This window comes from Danio rerio, chromosome 15, assembly GCF_049306965.1.
Source record: "Danio rerio strain Tuebingen ecotype United States chromosome 15, GRCz12tu, whole genome shotgun sequence".
Lineage (NCBI taxonomy): Eukaryota > Metazoa > Chordata > Actinopteri > Cypriniformes > Danionidae > Danio > Danio rerio.
Window position 1 is genome coordinate 50,457,501 of NC_133190.1, and position 20,628 is coordinate 50,478,128.

Here is a 20,628-nt window from a genome sequence, read left to right on the forward strand (position 1 = left end):
AACCTGAAGACTTATTTTCACTCTCTTGCCTTTGACTGATGCATGCATGTTATTTTTTATTATTTGTATTTTAGTATTACTTTTAAATATATATTTCTTTGTATTTTTAATACCAGTAATTTTTAGTTTTATTGTCTAGATTATTTTATTGTAAAGCACTTTGGATCAACTACGGTTGTGTAAAATTGTGCTCTATAATTTAAGTTTGCCTTGCCTTTGCCATATCAAACACACCTGAAGCAATTAATTAGGACCTGAACACCACTTGATAATTACAGGCAGGTGTGTTTGAAATGGGTAGCAACTGAAATCTGCAGGAAGGTGGATCTCCAGGAACAGGATTGAGCACCCCTGCTGTAAATGTTTTATTAAGTGAACACCATTGCGATCATCAGGAGAGTCCCAGTAGACGTGCTTTAACATCTCAAAGAGGCTCGTTTCTGCTTTAAACGCTTCTCATTTCTGAATGTTTCTATTGTGTGAAGCTTTATAGTGGTGGTTAAATATCCGTGAATTGCCACATTCGGGTTATTACAGCGAAATGAAACCAAAACCACACAACCGTTGGCATGACTGAGGGAAAAGAGCATTTACTGTAACTCCACTACTGTATATGTTCATTATTGAAGATCAACTAATGCACAACACCAACAGCACTGCTCATTCAGGCATTTTCCTACAGCTTAGCCCCTTTATTCATCAGGGGTCTCCACAGCGGAATGAACCGCCAACAATTCCAGCATATGTTTTACACAGCGGATGACCTTCCAGCTGCAACCCAGTTCTGGGAAACACCCATACACACTGATTCGAACACACACACTCATACACTACGGCCAGTTTAGTTCATCAATCCCGCTATAGCGCATGTGTTTGGACTGTGGGGGAAACCGAAGCACCCAGAGGAAACCCACACCAACATGGGGAGAACATGCAAACTCCACACAGAAACACCAACTGACCCAGCCATGACTCGAACCAGTGACCTTCTTGCTGTGAGGCCACAGTGCTAACCACTGAGCCACCGTGCCACCCCAAACATTCATTCATTCATCTTCTTGTCGGCTTAGTCCCTTTATTAATCCAGGGTCGCCACAGCGGAATGAACCACCAACTTATCCAGCACGTTTTTACGCAGCGGATGCCCTTCCAGCCGCAACCCATGTCTGGGAAACATCCACACACACACACACTCATTCACAACGGACAATTTAGCCTACCCAATTCACCTGTAGCGCATGTGTTTGGACTGTGGAGGAATCCGGATCACCCGGAAGAAAACCCACGTGAACGCACTGAGAACATGCAAACTCCACACAGAAACACCAACTGAGCCGAGGCTCGAACCAGCGACCTTCTTGCTGTGAGGCGACAGCACTACCTAGAATATTGAGAGAAATATATAGCTTAAAGAGGCTACTATTATTGTCCTTAAAATGGTGTTTAAAAAATTAAAAACTGCTGTTATTCTGGCTAAAATAAAACGAATAAGACTTTCTCCAGAAGAACAAATATTATCAGACATACTGTGAACATTTCCTTGCTCTGTCAAACATCATTTGGGAAATATTTAAAAAAAGAAAAATAATTTCAAAGGGGGCTGATAATTCTGATTGCAACTGTACATAAATGAAAACAGAAAATATGTAACAATAACCGTAAAAATATGACAAATTAAAGTAAAATAACAAAACTAATTGGAAAAAGGTAAACACATCTCATCACTTTAGAATCATAAGGTTTTATCTGACATTTTTGTTAAAATTGAGATTGACATATTCTTATGAAAAAACATCCCATAATGTAAATAAGTTGTCATTTAAAAAGTCATTTAAGACTTTTTATTCAAAAAACAAATGTTACACACATGCTGTTTGCTTTGAAATGCAAAAACTTTGAAGCTGAATATCTCAAAATCATTCAGAGCACAGATCGAACCCTGTAATTCCAAGGTGATGATTTAACTAAATTACTGAAAACTATTGCAAACTAAAATATTAAATGCAATAAAATAATAATAATAATAGTAATAACAAGTGTTATTGTTGATGTTGTTTATATTATTATTATTATTATTATTATTATTATTATTATATGTTGTTTTTAAATATTATTTTTAATACAAATACAAATAATTATTTTTATTGTTATTTTTGTTGTGGTTTACATTATTATTATTATTATTATTAATAATCATGTTATTGTTATTATTGTCCTGTTACTACTTTGCCTCCTCCTTCTCCTCCTCCTACTACTACTAATAACATTCATAATAATAATTCTTATTGTTTTCTTACTGCTCTTATTATTATAATTATTATTAGTATTAATAATTGTAGTTGTTATAATTGTTATTATTGTGTATTATTAAACAAATACAAATATATTTTGTTGTTGTTGTTGTTTATATCATTATTATTATTATCCTACTACTACTATAACAATAATGATATTGTTATTACAAATGCACATTTTTATTGTTATTGTGGATGTTGTTGTTTATATTATTATTATTAATAGTATTAATAAATTGTTTGTTATTATTATTATTATTATTGTTATTAATACAAGTGCAAATTATTTGTTTTTGTTGATGATCTTTATATTGTTTATATTACTATTATTATCTCTATATTATTATTATTATTATAGTGCTTTGTGTAATTAATATTATTAAAATATTATTGTGATTAGTGACTAATAATGTTTTTAAATATCAATAATTACACAATGCACAAAATACTAAGATTTTAATTAAAATTGCAATTTAAATCTATGCATGTGATGTGAAATGTGATTTATGCTAGACACTCCATCACATGAGAGAGAGAGAGAGAGAGAGGGAGGGAGGGAGGGAGGGATGGTTTAGGGTTTGATGAAGGGAATTCAATTACAAAAATGTGAGGGATTAAAAAACATATTTTGGTCATTATTAAAGCCATCGATCATCATCTCATCACTGTCATTCAACATACCTGGGAGAAAAATAAAAGATGAATAATTCAGCTGTGTGCGTGAAGCAGTGGCCAGCAGGCGGCGCTACTGCATCACACACGCGTTCAGTTCATTATAGTTATTTACTTATAAAGCACAAATAAACACAACAACGGTTGACCACTGTGCTGAACAATGAAGGCAAAAAGAAAATCAAATAGATAAAAAAATAATCTCAATAATAAATACAAAACACAGCAGACAGTGCATACAAAACCAGACAAGTGTTTATACTCTCACACACACACACACACACACACACACTCTCATGAAGGAGGATTTGAGGCTCGGCTGGTAAATCTGCAGGAATATTCAGAGTTTTAAAGGTCAGGAGTGGAGAAATCTGCTTCTCTTCATCTTGTGTAATAAAAGAGTTCATCGCTCTGTGGAAATCTGCTGTAGAAACTTTAAAACCGGCTCTTGGAGTTAAAACTGGGGGTTTGCTGAAGCCAGAGCGATCACTCATATTTAGATTAGATCAGCTGTTGCATATGAAATTGATTAGTTTAGATTCAGATATTTAGATTATTTAAATGAGATTTGATTAATTAGATTAGTTAGATACTATTAATAATTAAATAATATGTGAAATGTTGGATGGCATGGTGGCTCAGTGGTTAGCACTGTGGCCTCACAGCAAGAAGGTCGCTGGTTCGAGTCCTGTTCTGAGTAAGTTGTCATTCCTGTGTGGAGTTTGTATGTTCTCCCTGTGTTGACGTGGTTTGCTTCGGTTCCCGCCACAGTCCAAACACATGCGCTATAGGGGGATTGATGAACTAAATTAGCCTGTGTGTGTGTGTGAATATGAATATGTATGGGTGTTTCTCAGTCCTGGATTGCAGCAAGAAGGGCTTAGTCACATTATTTATCAGGGCTTGCCACAGCGGAATGAACCACCACTGTTCCAGTATATGTTTTACACAACGAATGCCCTTCCAGGTGCAACCCAGTACTGGGGAACACCCATACACACTCATTCACACACACACACACACACTATTTAGTAAATTTAGGAAAAAAAAACCCAAAAACTAAGATTTCATTAATTTATTTTCCAGCAGCTTATTTTTTATTTATTTATCAGGGGTCGCCACAGCGGAATGAACCATCAACTAGCATATGTTTTACGCAGAGCTAAATTAATCAGGGGGGAGTGTTTTATATATATATGAGAGAGAGAGAGGGAGGAGTAAAGAGTGTTTTGACGGGTGGTTTGTCAAGCCCACTCACTCATTATTGCCCGAGATGCATTATTGTGTTATAATTGACTGCATTAAGGCCCTGATCTGAGGTCAGTTTCTCTGCAGGATGAACAGTGAGAGTGTTGGAGGGCGAGAATAATGTTCATTGAGTTAAACACTCCTCAGAGAGAGAAGCTGGATCATTAGAGGAGGTCAATAATAACAACCCAGTTTACAACTCTTTCTCTCTCTATTTCTCTCCCTCTCTCTCTCTAACTCAAACTTGCTTTATTAGCAAACACCACATACAGTTGAAGTCAGAATTATTAGCCCTCCTGAATTTTAAGCCCTCCGTTTATTTCCCTTCCAATTTCTGTTTAACAGAGTTTCTTCAACACATCTCTAATCATAATATTTATAATAACTCATTTTTAATAACTGATTTATTTTATCTTCGTTATGATGACAGTAAATAATATTAGACTAGATTTTCTTCCAGACACTAGTATTCAGCTTAAAGCAACATGTAAAGGCTTCACTAGGGTAATTAGGGTAAAGTTAGGGTAATTAGGCAAGTCATTGTATAACAGTGGTTTATCCTGGAGACAATCCAAAACTAATATTGCTGAAGGGGGCTAATAATATTGACCTTAAAATGGGTTTAAAACAATTAAAAACTGCTTTTATTCCAGTCATAATAAAACAAACAAGAATTTCTCAAGAAGAAGAAATATTATATAAAAGATTTCAGTAAGATTTTGTTTGACCACACATGACCACCAGGTGACATTGACTATTTAAGGCTTTGTTTTCCTGTGTATGTTTTGAAAAATATATACCATATTTTTCTTACTTTTGACATTATTTGTGAAGTAGGTATCATATAATAAGGTATTATGGGAGGTTTGCTGGTATTTGACTTTACCAAACATTACAATACTAATTGTACATGTGGATTGCTGTAGCGAAGTAATGCTTTACAACTCTGAGTATACTTGTTGGAAATGAATAAATAACTGTTGCTCAATAATATCTATCAAAAATCAATCACCAGATATGGAAACTAGAAATATTAAGCTTTCTAACAATATATAGTTTGTCATTATTAAATTAGGATTTAATTGCAATATAGTGACAAACATAAGTGTCAGGTTAAGATTTTTCAGATATTTGGCCTAGAAATGAGACTACACTTTTTTACAGTGAATGCCTGGTTTTCTGGCCACACTAGTGTTTGGTTTTCTCCTTTTACTCCAGGTGTGTGTGTGTGTGTGTGTGTGTGTGTGTGTGTGTGTGTGTGTGTGTGTGTGTGTGTTGTGATGGGTTTATTAGAGCCGCAGTGATGCTTTAAAAGCATTAAAGTTGAAAAAAGAGTGAGTTTCTGATGGTCATTTACTGCTGTTAGAACTGAAGCTTAGACATTAATAAGCAGAATGGACAGTTTGCTTGTATGTGATTTAAATTTAGCCTCTAAAAACACTAAAATACAAATTTTACACGTGGATTGCTGTAGCAAAGTAATGCTTTACAACTCTGAGTATACTTGTCACAAATTAATTAATAACTGTTGCTCGGTAACATCTATCAATAATCAATCCCCAGATATTTAATCTAGAAATATTAAGCTTTCAAACAATATATAGTTTGTCAAGATTAGATTAGAATTCGAATGTGAAATGAGATAAAAACTCTAAATAAGGAACACATTTTTACATAAAACGCCCTGTTTTCTGACCACACTAGTGTTTAGTTTCCTCCATTTTACTCCAGACATGTTAAAGTGTGTGTGTTTGTGTGTTCAGATGTGTGTTTGGTGTTCTTTAAGGGGTTTATTAGAGTCCAGTGATGCTATTAAATAGATTGGTGTTGAGGGTCAATACAAAATTTAAAGTAGTATGGGAAGTTTGCTAATAGTTTGCTTAAATTAGCCTTTGAAAACATTAAAATACTAATTTTACATGTTGATTGCTGTAGCGAAGTAGTGATTTACAACCCTGAATATACTTTGAGTATACTTCTAAATGAATAAATAACTGTTGCTCAATATTATCCATCAATAACCAATCCCCAGATATGGAAACTACAAATATTAAGCTTTCAAACGATATATAATTTGTCATTATTAGATAGTGACATAAACAGAAGCGTTAGGTTTAGATTTTTTGATATTTGGACTAGAAACGCGACTACACATTTTTACTGCGACTGTTTTCTGACCACACTAGTGTTTGGTTTTCTCCATTTTACTCCAGACATGTTAAAGTTTGTGTGTTCAGATGTGTGTTTGGTGGTCTGTAAGGGGTTTATTAGAGCTGCAGTGATGCTATTAAAGGCATTGGAGTTGAAAAAGCAGAAGAAAAAGTGAGTGTCTGATGGTCATTTACTGCTGTCAGGACTGAACTCGACACAAAAGATGACTCTGAATGTGTTCATAAGCTGGAAGTCAATGGGTTGCAGTGTTTGTCTTTTGTGTTTGTGCAGGTTTGAGCTGGAGAAGATAAAAAAGAATGAATTGCGGGTGAATTATCACGCTTTTGTGATCCTGATGACGATCTTTGTGGAAAAGTTTGTGAAGACAAATTATTTGTTTTAAAATTCATTAAAGTTTTAAGGCTGTACAGTTGTTGAAAGTTAAATGTGTATAATTGCTGACCATATACAGTAAGGGCGCTTCCTGTTCTTGCGTATTTTTTTAAACAATATTAACCATATTTGTTCATACTTTTGGCAATATTTTTATAGTAGGCCTCACATTATAAAGTAGTATGGAAAATTTACTGGTATTTGATTTAAATTTAGCCTCTAAATACATTAAAATACTAATTTTACATGTGGATTGCTGTAGCGAAGTAATGATTTACCACTCTAATATTACTAGGCAATGTTATGTATTCTGGTAAGATGTATTTATAGTAAGATTTTGTTTGGCTGCAGTACCACACATGACCACCAGATGACATTGGTGACGATATAAGTGACCTTCCTTTTCCTGTGTGTCTTTTAAAGTAAATAAACCATATTTCTTCACATTTTTGACAATATTTGTAATGTAGGCAACGCATTATGAAGTAGTATGGACAGTTTGCTGGTATTTGATTTGAATTCACTCTCTAAAAAAATTTAAATACTGATAATGTGGATTGCTGTAGCAAAGTAATGCTTTACAACTCTGATATTACTGAGCAACTTTATTTTTTATAGTAAGATGCAATTATAAGAAGATTTTGTTTGGCTGCAGTACCACAAATGACCACCATGTGACATTGGTGACCATATAAGGGCGCTTCCTTTTCCTGTGTATATTTAAAAAAATAAATAAACCATATTTTTTTCATATTTTTGACAATATTTGTATAGTAGTCATCAAGTTGTAAAGCAGTTAAGGAAGTTTGTTGGTATTTGATTTGAATTTTAGCCTCTAAAAACATTGAAACACAAATTTTACATGTGGATTGCTGTAGCGAAGTAATACTTTACCACTGATATTAATGAGTAACATTATTTATTATAGGAATATTTATTTAAAGTAAGATTTTGTTTGGCTGCAATACCACAGATGACCACCAGGTGACATTGGTGACCATATAAAGGCTGATTTATACGCGTATGCTTTGGCGTTGACGCATAGCCCTTCGCCGTGGCCGTTGGTGTCACTGACGTGCACCTCTCAAAAAATGTAACTATACGTCGCAACAATGCGTAGCGCAAGCTCTGTGATTGGTCGGCTTGGTAGCGCTGATGAGTCTGGGCGGGACCGAGAGCCGTGGGAATGGCGCGAACCCAATGTAGGGAATGTTTACAAGTGTGAAGTCCCGTGAAGGAGCTCCGGATGGAAAGTTTTGTTTTGTGTTTACCTCATAGTTAAAGTTGTTGCACGTTCGCCGGTTCCTGCCTCAAAATGAGCGAGTTTTAGCCACTTTTACAGAAAAAACAAAACAGCAGCAAAGAAACTCGACACAGAGGAACATTTACACCTCACTGCCAACTAGCGTTTCGGAAGTGTTAATGCAGACAAACAGAGACAGCGCCCAGAAGTATAAATGCACAGCTACGGGTGTTGCATGCGCCGTGGGTTACGCCGGTCAATTGACGCTGAAGTATAAACCAGGCTTAAGGGTACTTTCTTTTCCTGTGTATGTTTGATAGAATATAAACTGTAATTTATTTATACTGATGACAAATTTGTAAAGTAGGCATCACAATATAAAGTAGTATAGGACGTTTGCTGGGATTCGACTTGAAATTAGCCTCTAAAAACATTAAAATACTAATTTTACATGTGGATTGCTGTAGCGAAGTAGTGATTTACAACCCTGAGTATACTTTGAGTATACTTGCAAATGAAAAAAGTAATGCTTTACAACTCCGATGTTACCGAGCAACATTATTTATTACAGTAAGATTTATTTATAGTACGATTTTGTTTGGCTGCAGTACCATAGATGACCACCAGGTGACCATATAAGTGACCTTTCTTTGAAAGTGTTTTAAAAAACATAAACCCTATTTTTTTTCATATTTTTGACCTTATTTGTGTAGTAGTCTTAAACTTATAAAGTAGTAAAGGAAGTTTGTTGGTATTTGATTAGAATTAAGCCTCTAAAAACATTAAAACACCAATTTTACATGTCGATTGCTGTAGCGAAGTAATGCTTTACCACTGGTATTGATGAGTAACATCATTTATTATAAATTTATAATTTTTTAAAAGTATTTTGTTCGTCTGCAGTACCACACATGACCATCAGGTGACATTGGTGGCCATATAAGGGTGCTTTCTTTTCCTGTGTATGATTAATAGAATATAAACCGTATGTATTTAATACTTGACAATATTCGTAAAGTAGGCCTCACATTATAAAGTATTATAGGAAGTTTGTTGGTATTTAATTTGAATTAAGCCTCTAAAAACATTAAAATACTAATTTTACATGTGGATTGCTGTAGCAAAGTAGTGCTTTACCAATGATAATAATGAGTGACATTAATTAAAGGAATATTTATTTAAAGTAAGATTTAATTTGCCTGCAGTACCACACATGACCATCAGGTCACATTGGTGACTATATAAGGGTGCTTCCTATTCCTGTGTATATTAATTCATTCAAAATCTATTCAACAATTCATTAAAGTAATAAGGTTGTACAGTTTTAAAAGTTACATTTGGTCACTATTGTGTACCCATTGTAATATTTAGAGCTTTAATTTTCTGATCATTTAATTCGTAATTTTGTCTTATTTTGTTATGCAAATGTACTTTTTATATTGTGATTGCATTGTTTTGTCTTGCACTTATTTAATTGCCAAAGAAACTTTTCTAATTTAGTTTTATATTATTTGTAATTTCAGTTAGAGGTATTTTTGATAGCAGTTAAACTAAAAAAAAAGAAATGTTTCCTTTCTAATTAGATTAAAAATGTATAGCTAAAATTAAATATGCCCTACTATTATAAAATGTAGTGTACTATTATAAACTGATTTTCTGATCATTTAATTTGTAATTTTGGCATATTTATTTTTTTATGTAAATGTGTACATTTTGTACACTTAATTTCACTGATTATATTTTTAAGTGTTTTTAGTTATAAAATTGAAGAATATAATAATTTCAAGAGTTGACACTCAGCTGATGATTGATTATGAAGCTTGTTTGGCGTGCTGTTCTGGGAGAGAGCCCTGAGCTCATAAGATCCTCGAGCCCGGGGCTCCCTCCCGTTTACAGGGCGAGAGGGGAGTTTGAGCTCAGGTAGATGTGGGGAACTCCCCTGCTGTAGTAGCTGATGAACAGATAGTGATCGCTCTTAAGAGAACTACTTACTAGGAGCATGTCTAAGGTGCTGATTTGGATTAGTCAATTAACTTCAGTTGCATGATTTTGGACTGTGGGATGATCCTGGGCGAAACCCACGTGAGCACGAGGAGAATGTGTAAACTCTGCACAGAAATGTTGACTGGCTTGGTAAGGACTAGAACCAGTGACGTTCTTGCTGTGAGGCAACAGTGCTAACCAATAGGCCATCGTGCCACCCATCTAGGAAAGGAGGAGGAGTAGGGGTGGAAGGGGGGATTCTTCAAAATGAAGATGGCTGGGATATGGAGCTGAGGGTATTTATAGTGGCAGGCACTTTTTTCCAGGGGTTTCAGTACAGCGTAACCGCTACTACGTCATCGAGTGGGCGTGGCCTATCTGTGAATTTGCATAGGTCACGGATCATGCGCAGATTGTGAAAACAGCCGTTTGATTCAGATACCTGTACGTATTCGCAGGGGTTTCGTGTCCAATGCCTTTTATATGCAGTACAAAATAGCTGTCCTGATCGCAGGTGTTTCATGTGAAGTCAGTGTATGTTATATTAAACAAATTGACTTAAGATACCTCTCAGGTTACACTAATACTGTTATAACTAAAGATACCTGTCCCGATCCTACGGCTTTTGTGTCAAATACTTTATATATCATATACAGTAGCATCAGATACCTGTCCTGATCTCAGGTGTTTCATGTATGATCACTTTTATATTATATACAGTAACATCAGATACCTGTCCTGATCCCAGGGGTTTCATGTATGATCACTTTTATATACAGTAACATCAGATACCTGTCCTGATCCCAGGGGTTTCATGTATGATCACTTTTATATTATATACAGTAACATCAGATACCTGTCCTGGTCCCAGGGGTTTCATGTATGATCACTTTTATATACAGTAACATCAGATACCTGTCCTGATCCCAGGGGTTTCATGTATGATCACTTTTATATTATATACAGTAACATCAGATACCTGTCCTGATCTCAGGTGTTTCATGTATGATCACTTTTATATTATATACAGTAACATCAGATACCTGTCCTGATCTCAGGTGTTTCATGTATGATCACTTTTATATTATATATGGTAACATCAGATACCTGTCCTGATCTCAGGTGTTTCATGTATGATCACTTTTATATACATTAACATCAAATACCTGTCCTGATCCCAGGGGTTTCATGTATGATCACTTTTATATTATATACAGTAACATCAGATACCTGTCCTGATCCCAGGGGTTTCATGTATGATCACTTTTATATTAAATACAGTAACATCAGATACCTGTCCTGATCTCAGGTGTTTCATGTATGATCACTTTTATATTATATACAGTAACATCAGATACCTGTCCTGATCTCAGGTGTTTCATGTATGATCACTTTTATATTATATACAGTAACATCAGATACCTGTCCTGATCTCAGGTGTTTCATGTATGATCACTTTTATATTATATATGGTAACATCAGATACCTGTCCTGATCTCAGGTGTTTCATGTATGATCACTTTTATATACAGTAACATCAGATACCTGTCCTGGTCCCAGGGGTTTCATGTATGATCACTTTTATATACAGTAACATCAGATACCTGTCCTGATCCCAGGGGTTTCATGTATGATCACTTTTATATTATATACAGTAACATCAGATACCTGTCCTGATCTCAGGTGTTTCATGTATGATCACTTTTATATTATATATGGTAACATCAGATACCTGTCCTGATCTCAGGTGTTTCATGTATGATCACTTTTATATACAGTAACATCAGATACCTGTCCTGGTCCCAGGGGTTTCATGTATGATCACTTTTATATACAGTAACATCAGATACCTGTCCTGATCCCAGGGGTTTCATGTATGATCACTTTTATATTATATACAGTAACATCAGATACCTGTCCTGATCTCAGGTGTTTCATGTATGATCACTTTTATATACATTAACATCAAATACCTGTCCTGATCCCAGGGGTTTCATGTATGATCACTTTTATATTATATACAGTAACATCAGATACCTGTCCTGATCTCAGGTGTTTCATGTATGATCACTTTTATATTATATATGGTAACATCAGATACCTGTCCTGATCTCAGGTATTTCATGTATGATCACTTTTATATTATATACAGTAACATCAGATACCTGTCCTGATCTCAGGTGTTTCATGTATGATCACTTTTATATTAAATACAGTAACATCAGATACCTGTCCTGATCTCAGGTGTTTCATGTATGATCACTTTTATATTATATACAGTAACATCAGATACCTGTCCTGATCTCAGGTGTTTCATGTATGATCACTTTTATATTATATATGGTAACATCAGATACCTGTCCTGATCTCAGGTATTTCATGTATGATCACTTTTATATTATATACAGTAACATCAGATACCTGTCCTGATCTCAGGTGTTTCATGTATGATCACTTTTATATACATTAACATCAAATACCTATCCTGATCCCAGGGGTTTCATGTATGATCACTTTTATATTATATACAGTAACATCAGATACCTGTCCTGATCTCAGGGGTTTCATGTATGATCACTTTTATATTATATACAGTAACATCAGATACCTGTCCTGATCTCAGGTGTTTCATGTATGATCACTTTTATATTATATAAGGTAACATCAGATACCTGTCCTGATCTCAGGTGTTTCATGTATGATCACTTTTATATACAGTAACATCAGATACCTGTCCTGATCCCAGGGGTTTCATGTATGATCACTTTTATATTATATACAGTAACATCAGATACCTGTCCTGATCTCAGGGGTTTCATGTATGATCACTTTTATATTATATACAGTAACATCAGATACCTGTCCTGATCTCAGGTGTTTCATGTATGATCACTTTTATATTATATAAGGTAACATCAGATACCTGTCCTGATCTCAGGTGTTTCATGTATGATCACTTTTATATTATATAAGGTAACATCAGATACCTGTCCTGATCTCAGGTGTTTCATGTATGATCACTTTTATATTAGTTAACATCAGATACCTGTCCTGATCTCAGGTGTTTCATGTATGATCACTTTTATATTAGTTAACATCAGATACCTGTCCTGATCTCAGGTGTTTCATGTATGATCACTTTTATATTAGTTAACATCAGATACCTGTCCTGATCCCAGGGGTTTCATGTATGATCACTTTTATATTAGTTAACATCAGATACCTGTCCTGATCCCAGGTGTTTCATGTATGATCACTTTTATATTATATACAGTAACATCAGATACCTGTCCTGATCTCAGGTGTTTCATGTATGATCACTTTTATATTATATACAGTAACATCAGATACCTGTCCTGATCTCAGGTGTTTCATGTATGATCACTTTTATATTATATACAGTGACATCAGATACCTGTCCTGATCTCAGGTGTTTCATGTATGATCACTTTTATATTATATACAGTAACATCAGATACCTGTCCTGATCTCAGGTGTTTCATGTATGATCACTTTTATATTATATATGGTAACATCAGATACCTGTCCTGATCTCAGGTGTTTCATGTATGATCACTTTTATATACAGTAACATCAGATACCTGTCCTGATCCCAGGGGTTTCATGTATGATCACTTTTATATTATATAAGGTAACATCAGATACCTGTCCTGATCTCAGGTGTTTCATGTATGATCACTTTTATATTATATAAGGTAACATCAGATACCTGTCCTGATCTCAGGTGTTTCATGTATGATCACTTTTATATTATATACAGTAACATCAGATACCTGTCCTGATCTCAGGTGTTTCATGTATGATCACTTTTATATTAAATACAGTAACATCAGATACCTGTCCTGATCTCAGGGGTTTCATGTATGATAACTTTTATATTATATACAGTAACATCAGATACCTGTCCTGATCTCAGGTGTTTCATGTATGATCACTTTCATATTAGTTAACATCACATACCTGTCCTGATCTCAGGTGTTTCATGTATGATCACTTTTATATTATATACAGTAACATCAGATACCTGTCCTGATCTCAGGGGTTTCATGTATGATCACTTTTATATATATTAACATCAAATACCTGTCCTGATCCCAGGGGTTTCATGTATGATCAATTTTATATACAGTAACATCAGATACCTGTCCTAAACCCCAGGTGTTTCATGTATGATCACTTTTATATTATATACATTAACATCAGATACCTGTCCTGATCCCAGGGGTTTCATGTATGATCACTTTTATATACAGTAACATCAGATACCTGTCCTAAACCCCAGGTGTTTCATGTATGATCACTTTTATATTATATATGGTAACATCAGATACCTGTCCTGATCTCAGGGGTTTCATGTATGATCACTTTTATATACAGTAACATCAGATACCTGTCCTGGTCCCAGGGGTTTCATGTATGATCACTTTTATATTATATACAGTAACATCAGATACCTGTCCTGGTCCCAGGGGTTTCATGTATGATCACTTTTATATACAGTAACATCAGATACCTGTCCTGGTCCCAGGGGTTTCATGTATGATCACTTTTATATTATATACAGTAACATCAGATACCTGTCCTGGTCCCAGGGGTTTCATGTATGATCACTTTTATATTAGTTAACATCAGATACCTGTCCTGCTCTCAGTTGTTTTGTGTATGATCACTTTAAATAAAAATAGAAATTAAATATGAGTTATGTAAATTAACTAAGATCGAGAAAGAAAAATTAACCACGATTTATTACAGAAAATGTGGTATTTATTTGTTAAAACATGACTGAATACCATATTTTAAACTACAAAAACACGGTTAATCTTACCAAAACCATTATTATTTCGTTTATAATGGAAGTACAAAAGCCCAGAGACAGTAAAACGGAGTAAAACGAGGTCAGCTGTTTTTGCTAATGAAATCTTTAAAATATAACATTATAAAAACAAAAAAATAACCTGTATGATTGTTTTTTTTCCCTCGTTATCCGTCGCGGTAGGTTCTTTATCCATAATCATCCTGTTTGAAATGACCGCGCTAAAAAAGAACCTGTACTGCGCATGATCGGTGACCTCTCAGTATTGTTTTTTTTTTTTTAAGGGGGCGTTTCCCAAACACCGACCGAGCCACGCCCATTTTACGTCGTGGTAATGAAACCCCTGGAATTTAGTGCATGCCTATTTATAGTGGCTTAGGAATCGTCTGATTGGTCAATCATGAATTGAATAATGCGGGACCGGCCGCAAGCAATCATAAGCATGTAAACCTCTCGACATTATTCTGTAAATAAACTTCACATTCTCTCTTTCCCTGTGTGTGTGTGTGTGTGTGTGTGTGTGTGTGTGTGTGTGTGTGTGTGTGTGCAGGATCCTGCTGCAGAAGGACTATGGTTTCCTGCGGGACATTAACGTGTGGGGTCCGTTCGTTACCGTCGGGGTTTATTCCTCCACGCTGTCAGCAGCCATGAGTAACCTGATCGGGGCTTCACGAATACTGTTCGCCCTCGCCAAAGACGACCTGTTCGGTACAGACAGAACACACACACACACACACATACAGACATATATACATGTGAACACGCATTTACACACATATACTGTATACATACACGAGCACACATATATATATACACACACACACATACAAACACTTACACACGTGCATATGCACACACACACACACAAATACATACACACATATGCATACACTTACACACACAGACATGAACACACAATTACACACATGTACATATGCACATACACACACACACACATAAACACACACACCTATACACCCATATTTGTGTAAATATACACACTTTCACGAACAGGCACACAAACATACATGCATATATAGACATGGACACACACTAACATCACACACACTCACACACCAAGAACAAACGTATACATTCACAAATATATACTCATGAACACACACACACACACACACACACACACATGAGTGTTGAGAGGCTGTTGATGAATACATTTACACTGAACTGTTTACACACATCAAAGGGTCAGAGTTACTGTTTATGCAAACGAGGCTCATTAGGAGGCGTGTCTGATTGAGGAAGGCTATAATTAACCAGAGCATGTGCGCTGTCTGTGTGTGTGAGTGTGTGTGTGTGTGTGTGTGCTCTCAGTGTGTTTTCTGTTTGTGTGGGCATGTATGTGTGTGAGTGGGTTAGCTGTCAGTCTATGTTGGATGTGTGCATATGCGTGTGTGTGTGTGTTAGAGTGTGTGTGTGTGTGTGTGTTTTTTTGCATATATCTGTGTGTCTGTATGTGTATGTATGTGTGTTAAAGAATGTGTGTGTGTGTGTGTGTGTGCGAGCGCGTTTCTGCATATATCTGTGTGTGTGTGTGTGTGTATATGTCTGTGTGTTTTTGCATGTATCTGTGTGTGTGTGTGTATGTGTGTGTATGTATGTGTGTTAAAGAATGTGTCTGTGTGTGTGTGTGTGTGCGTTTCTGCATATATCTGTGTGTGTGTGTGTGTGTGTGTATGTCTGTGTGTTTTTGCATGTATCTGTGTGTATCTGTATGTGTGTTAAAGAATGTGTGTGTGTGTGTGTGTGCGTGTGTGTGAGCGCGCGTTTCTGCATATATCTCTGTGTGTGTGTATATGTGTGTGTGCTTTTGCATGTATCTGTGTGTGTGTGTTTTTGCATGTATCTGTGTGTGTGTGTGTTTTTGCTTGGATCTGTGTGTGTGTGTGCGTTTCTGTATATATCTGTGTGTGTGTGTATATGAGTGTGTGTTTTTGCATGTATCTGTGTGTGTGTGTGTTTTTTGCATGTATCTCTGTCTGTGTGTGTGTGTGTGTGTGTGTGTGTGTGTGTGTGTGTGTGTGTGTGTGTGTATGTGTGTTTCTGCATATATCTGTGTATGTGTGTGTTAGAGTGTATGTATGTGTGTGTTGTTAGTGTGTTTGTGTGTGTGTGTGTGTGTGTGTGTGTATGCATATATCTGTATTTATATGTATGTGTGTGTATGAATGTGTGTGTTCTTATTAGAGAACATGTGTTTGCATATATCTGTGTGTGTGTGTGTGAGTGAGTGAGTGAGTGATTGATTCTCAGTTTATTCTCCTTCAGCTGTTGATCTGCTCAGAGCTCGTGTTCATCTGTAAATATGAGGAGATCCCTTTACTTCAGATCAGCTCAGCTCAAGCGTGCGTGCGTGTGTGTGTGTTTCTCCCTCAGGAAGAGTTCTGTCTCCAGCTAAACGCACCTCTGCCAGTGGGAACCCCTGGGTGTCTGTGCTGATCTCCTGGTTCCTGGTGCAGGTCTGTGTCTCTTTCTCTACAGCCAACATCAGGCGCTTGATGCTAGAGGGGATACAGCTGTGGCCGGAAGTTAAAGAGAATTATGTATATTAAAATATAGACATCTAATTTAAATAAAGACAATTTCAACCACAAAAACAAGCAAATAAAATATGGCTTAAAATAATAAATCAAAATAAAATCAAACCTGGATTATGTTGAACTAAAATATAAGTAAAAATGAGTTTACAGTAATAAAATGGAGACAGTAATGAACAATATATTCAAATAAATGCTTCAGATCATTTAAATAAAATAAAATTAACTGAATACATGTGTATTTTGTGGTGTAAATAATGTAAAAACTATGTCATTTAACGGTTTGTAGCATCCTAAAATTGTGAAAACCTCTTCATGTTACAGTCTGAGAGCTGCCATATGCTTCAGATTTCTTCTTAAATTAGCATATTCATAATCTCATTAGCATATTGGTATTTTACTTTCTTTAGACTAAAAGCTGTGATATAGTTCTCTTTTCTCTTCATCTTTTTGTGCGTGTGTGTGTGTGTGTGTGTGTGTGAGATTGTGTTTGTGCGTGCGCGTGTGTGTGTGTGTGCGCGTACCCCAGTCATTAGTGTCTCTGATTGGTTTGAAAGTTCTTTTCACTCTCAGTAGTTCTTATTATGGGGTGCAGGATGACATGACCTGGAACAGAAAACCAGCACATACACGCAGACACACACATGTACACATTTGTGCGCGCGCACACACACACACACAGATACAGAGAGACACATACAAAGACACAAATATGCACTTAAGCTCTCAGAGACATGCACACATACACACTTGCGGGCGCGCACACACACACACACAATCACACACAGAGCGAGACACACAAAGACACGTCTAATATATATAAATAAATATATATGAGCAGTATCACACGAGGAGCAGTGCAATATGGCTGTATATCAGCACTGGTGGAAGGTGTGCGTTGTGCTATAGTATTCCACCAGTGCTGATATACAGCCATATTGCACTGCTACTCGTGTGATATTGCGTTTATACAACAGTTCGATGACACAATCGTGTATATAAAAAAGAAAATCAAACACGGAGAGTCTAAAAACCCTTTTGTATGAGGAACTACTTTCTTCTGCCATTTATTCAGATCTGCAGCTGACGTCAGAACAGCAGAAACTGCTTATTTACCAACATCACTGTAGAGCTAGTGTTTGAGTGATTCTCTAGCGTAATGTCTAAAGTGATGACAGAACAGCTGATTTAGCTCACATTTTGAGTTTATATGGGCTGAACGCCATGAAATGCCATCAGTCTACTGAGATTTATCAGTATTTATCTGTTGCCATCTGGAAATCACAATAATTCATTCATTCATTTTCGTGTCGACTTAGTCCCTTTATTAATCCGGGGTCGCCACAGCGGATTGAACTGACAACTTATCCAGCAAGTTTTTACGCAGCGGATGCCCTTCCAGCCGCAACCCATGTTTGGGAAACATCCAAGCACACATTCACACACACACACTCATGCACTACGGACAATTTAGTCTACCCAATTCACCTGTACCGCATGTGTTTGGACTGTAGGGGAAAGCGGAGCACCCGGAGGAGAACATGCAAACTCCACACGGAAACGCCAACTGAGCCGAGGTTCGAACCAGCACTACCTACTGCGCCACTGCCTCGCCATCACAATAATTATCCCTGAAAAAGCCAAAGCAGACACTATCAGATTACTGTGGTTTAAGTGAAGTTTAATTTATTAAACTAATTTCGAGAGGAGTACGTACTCATGATTAAACCAGCTGGCTCATATTAGCTAATCACGATCCTTCAATCAAGGATCCTTAGTTCCCATATATATCTCCTCCTTTTCCACTTACAACTATCTTCGTCTTGAAGAATCCCCCTCCTCCCCCCTCTTCCTCCTTTATCCAAAATAGGTCGCTCGGTGGCCCAGCAGCAATACCAATAGCTCCGGCTCCCTACTGAGCTTCTGGTATCTCTGCGCGGCGCTAGCCTGCAGTTCTCTCAAAAAAAAAATAATAATAATTTTTTTCTTCGCATCATAGACCTCTTAAACCTAAGTCTCTTTTATTAGTCGTCTCACTCTCAGGAAGTTCACCTTGGCTAGCTGCGGGGGAGTTTTGAGATCGCCCTGAGCTCAATCTCCCTTCGCCCCACAAAGGGAGGGGGCCCTGGACTCGAGGAATGCCTTGAGCTCAGGGCTCTCTTCCGGGACAGCATGCCAAATGAGCTTTCGTAAGTCATGAGCTAAGTGTGAACTCTTAAAATACAGCACTACAGCATACAAAAGAGAAAGAGATCGACTTAGAGAGACACTTACCTGATTAATAATGATTTGATCAGCTGTAGTTTGAGTTTTTCTCCTCTTAGGGCTAATTATGTGGTCTCTGTCGCCATCTTGTGGCAGAACGTCAACAAGTAAAATCACTGGAGGACGAATAATTCTGACTTCAGCTGTGTGTGTGTGTGTGTGTGTGTGTCTTCTAGTGCATGTGCAGTGTCAGACTGAAGTGCTCTCTGTGATGCAGCGAGGGTTCGTTCGCGTATGCTGACTCAGCACTTTACAGCGCTGGATCTTTTCCAGACATTTTCCTAAAACGCGGTGCTCTTTAAAAAGCCCTTTCCTCTGAAACCTGGAAGTGTTTCCAGCGCATGACCCTGATAGAGACGCAGCCGTGTCGTTACGCCTCATAAACACGCAATTTATCACACACACTTAAAGCAGTCGCAGCGTTATATATGTGAGGGTCCTCAGAGGAGAGCACTCAATATGAGGGATAATGCTCCGCCAATACCCTAATAACACACACACACTCACTCCTGTTAGGCACTGTGTTTTAATGAGAGACGTGTAAAACATAATGAAACACTGGCTCTGTTCCAAAGCTTGCTGAGTGGCCTACAAAGACAGCAGTGATGAAGTGAAGAAATTAAAAATATTAGGTGTCATTCACTAACCATCCTTAACCATCCTTATACACACATTTATGCGTGAAATGTGGATACAGATGTTTACAGATGAGTAAATCACGATTCATCCAATTTTTCAGACTGACATTTATTCTAAATGTATGAAAAAAATTCAAGAACAACTGATGCCACACAATAAACACAACCAAACACACACTCGGCGGCCACTTTATTAGGTACATCTTACTAGTACCAGGTTGGACCTGCTTTTGTGTTCAGATCTCCCTCAATACTTCATGGCAGAGATTCAGCAAGCTACTGGAAATATTCCTCAGAGATTTTCTCCATATTGTCATGATAGCATCACACAGTTGCTGCAGATTTGTCGGCT

General features: G+C 36.6%; 1 protein-coding gene across 2 annotated transcripts in view; it reads left to right on the top strand.

Moving 5' to 3' along the window:
* Nucleotides 1-20,628, top strand: part of zgc:153039 — a 67,899-nt gene that overhangs the window by 20,623 nt on the left and 26,648 nt on the right. Inside the window, 2 exon segments of one of the 2 annotated variants that reach the window (NM_001430896.1) lie at nt 15,369-15,526; nt 17,213-17,295. In NM_001430896.1, coding sequence (NP_001417825.1) covers nt 15,369-15,526; nt 17,213-17,295 — 241 coding nt within the window. 2 annotated transcript variants of the gene reach the window in all.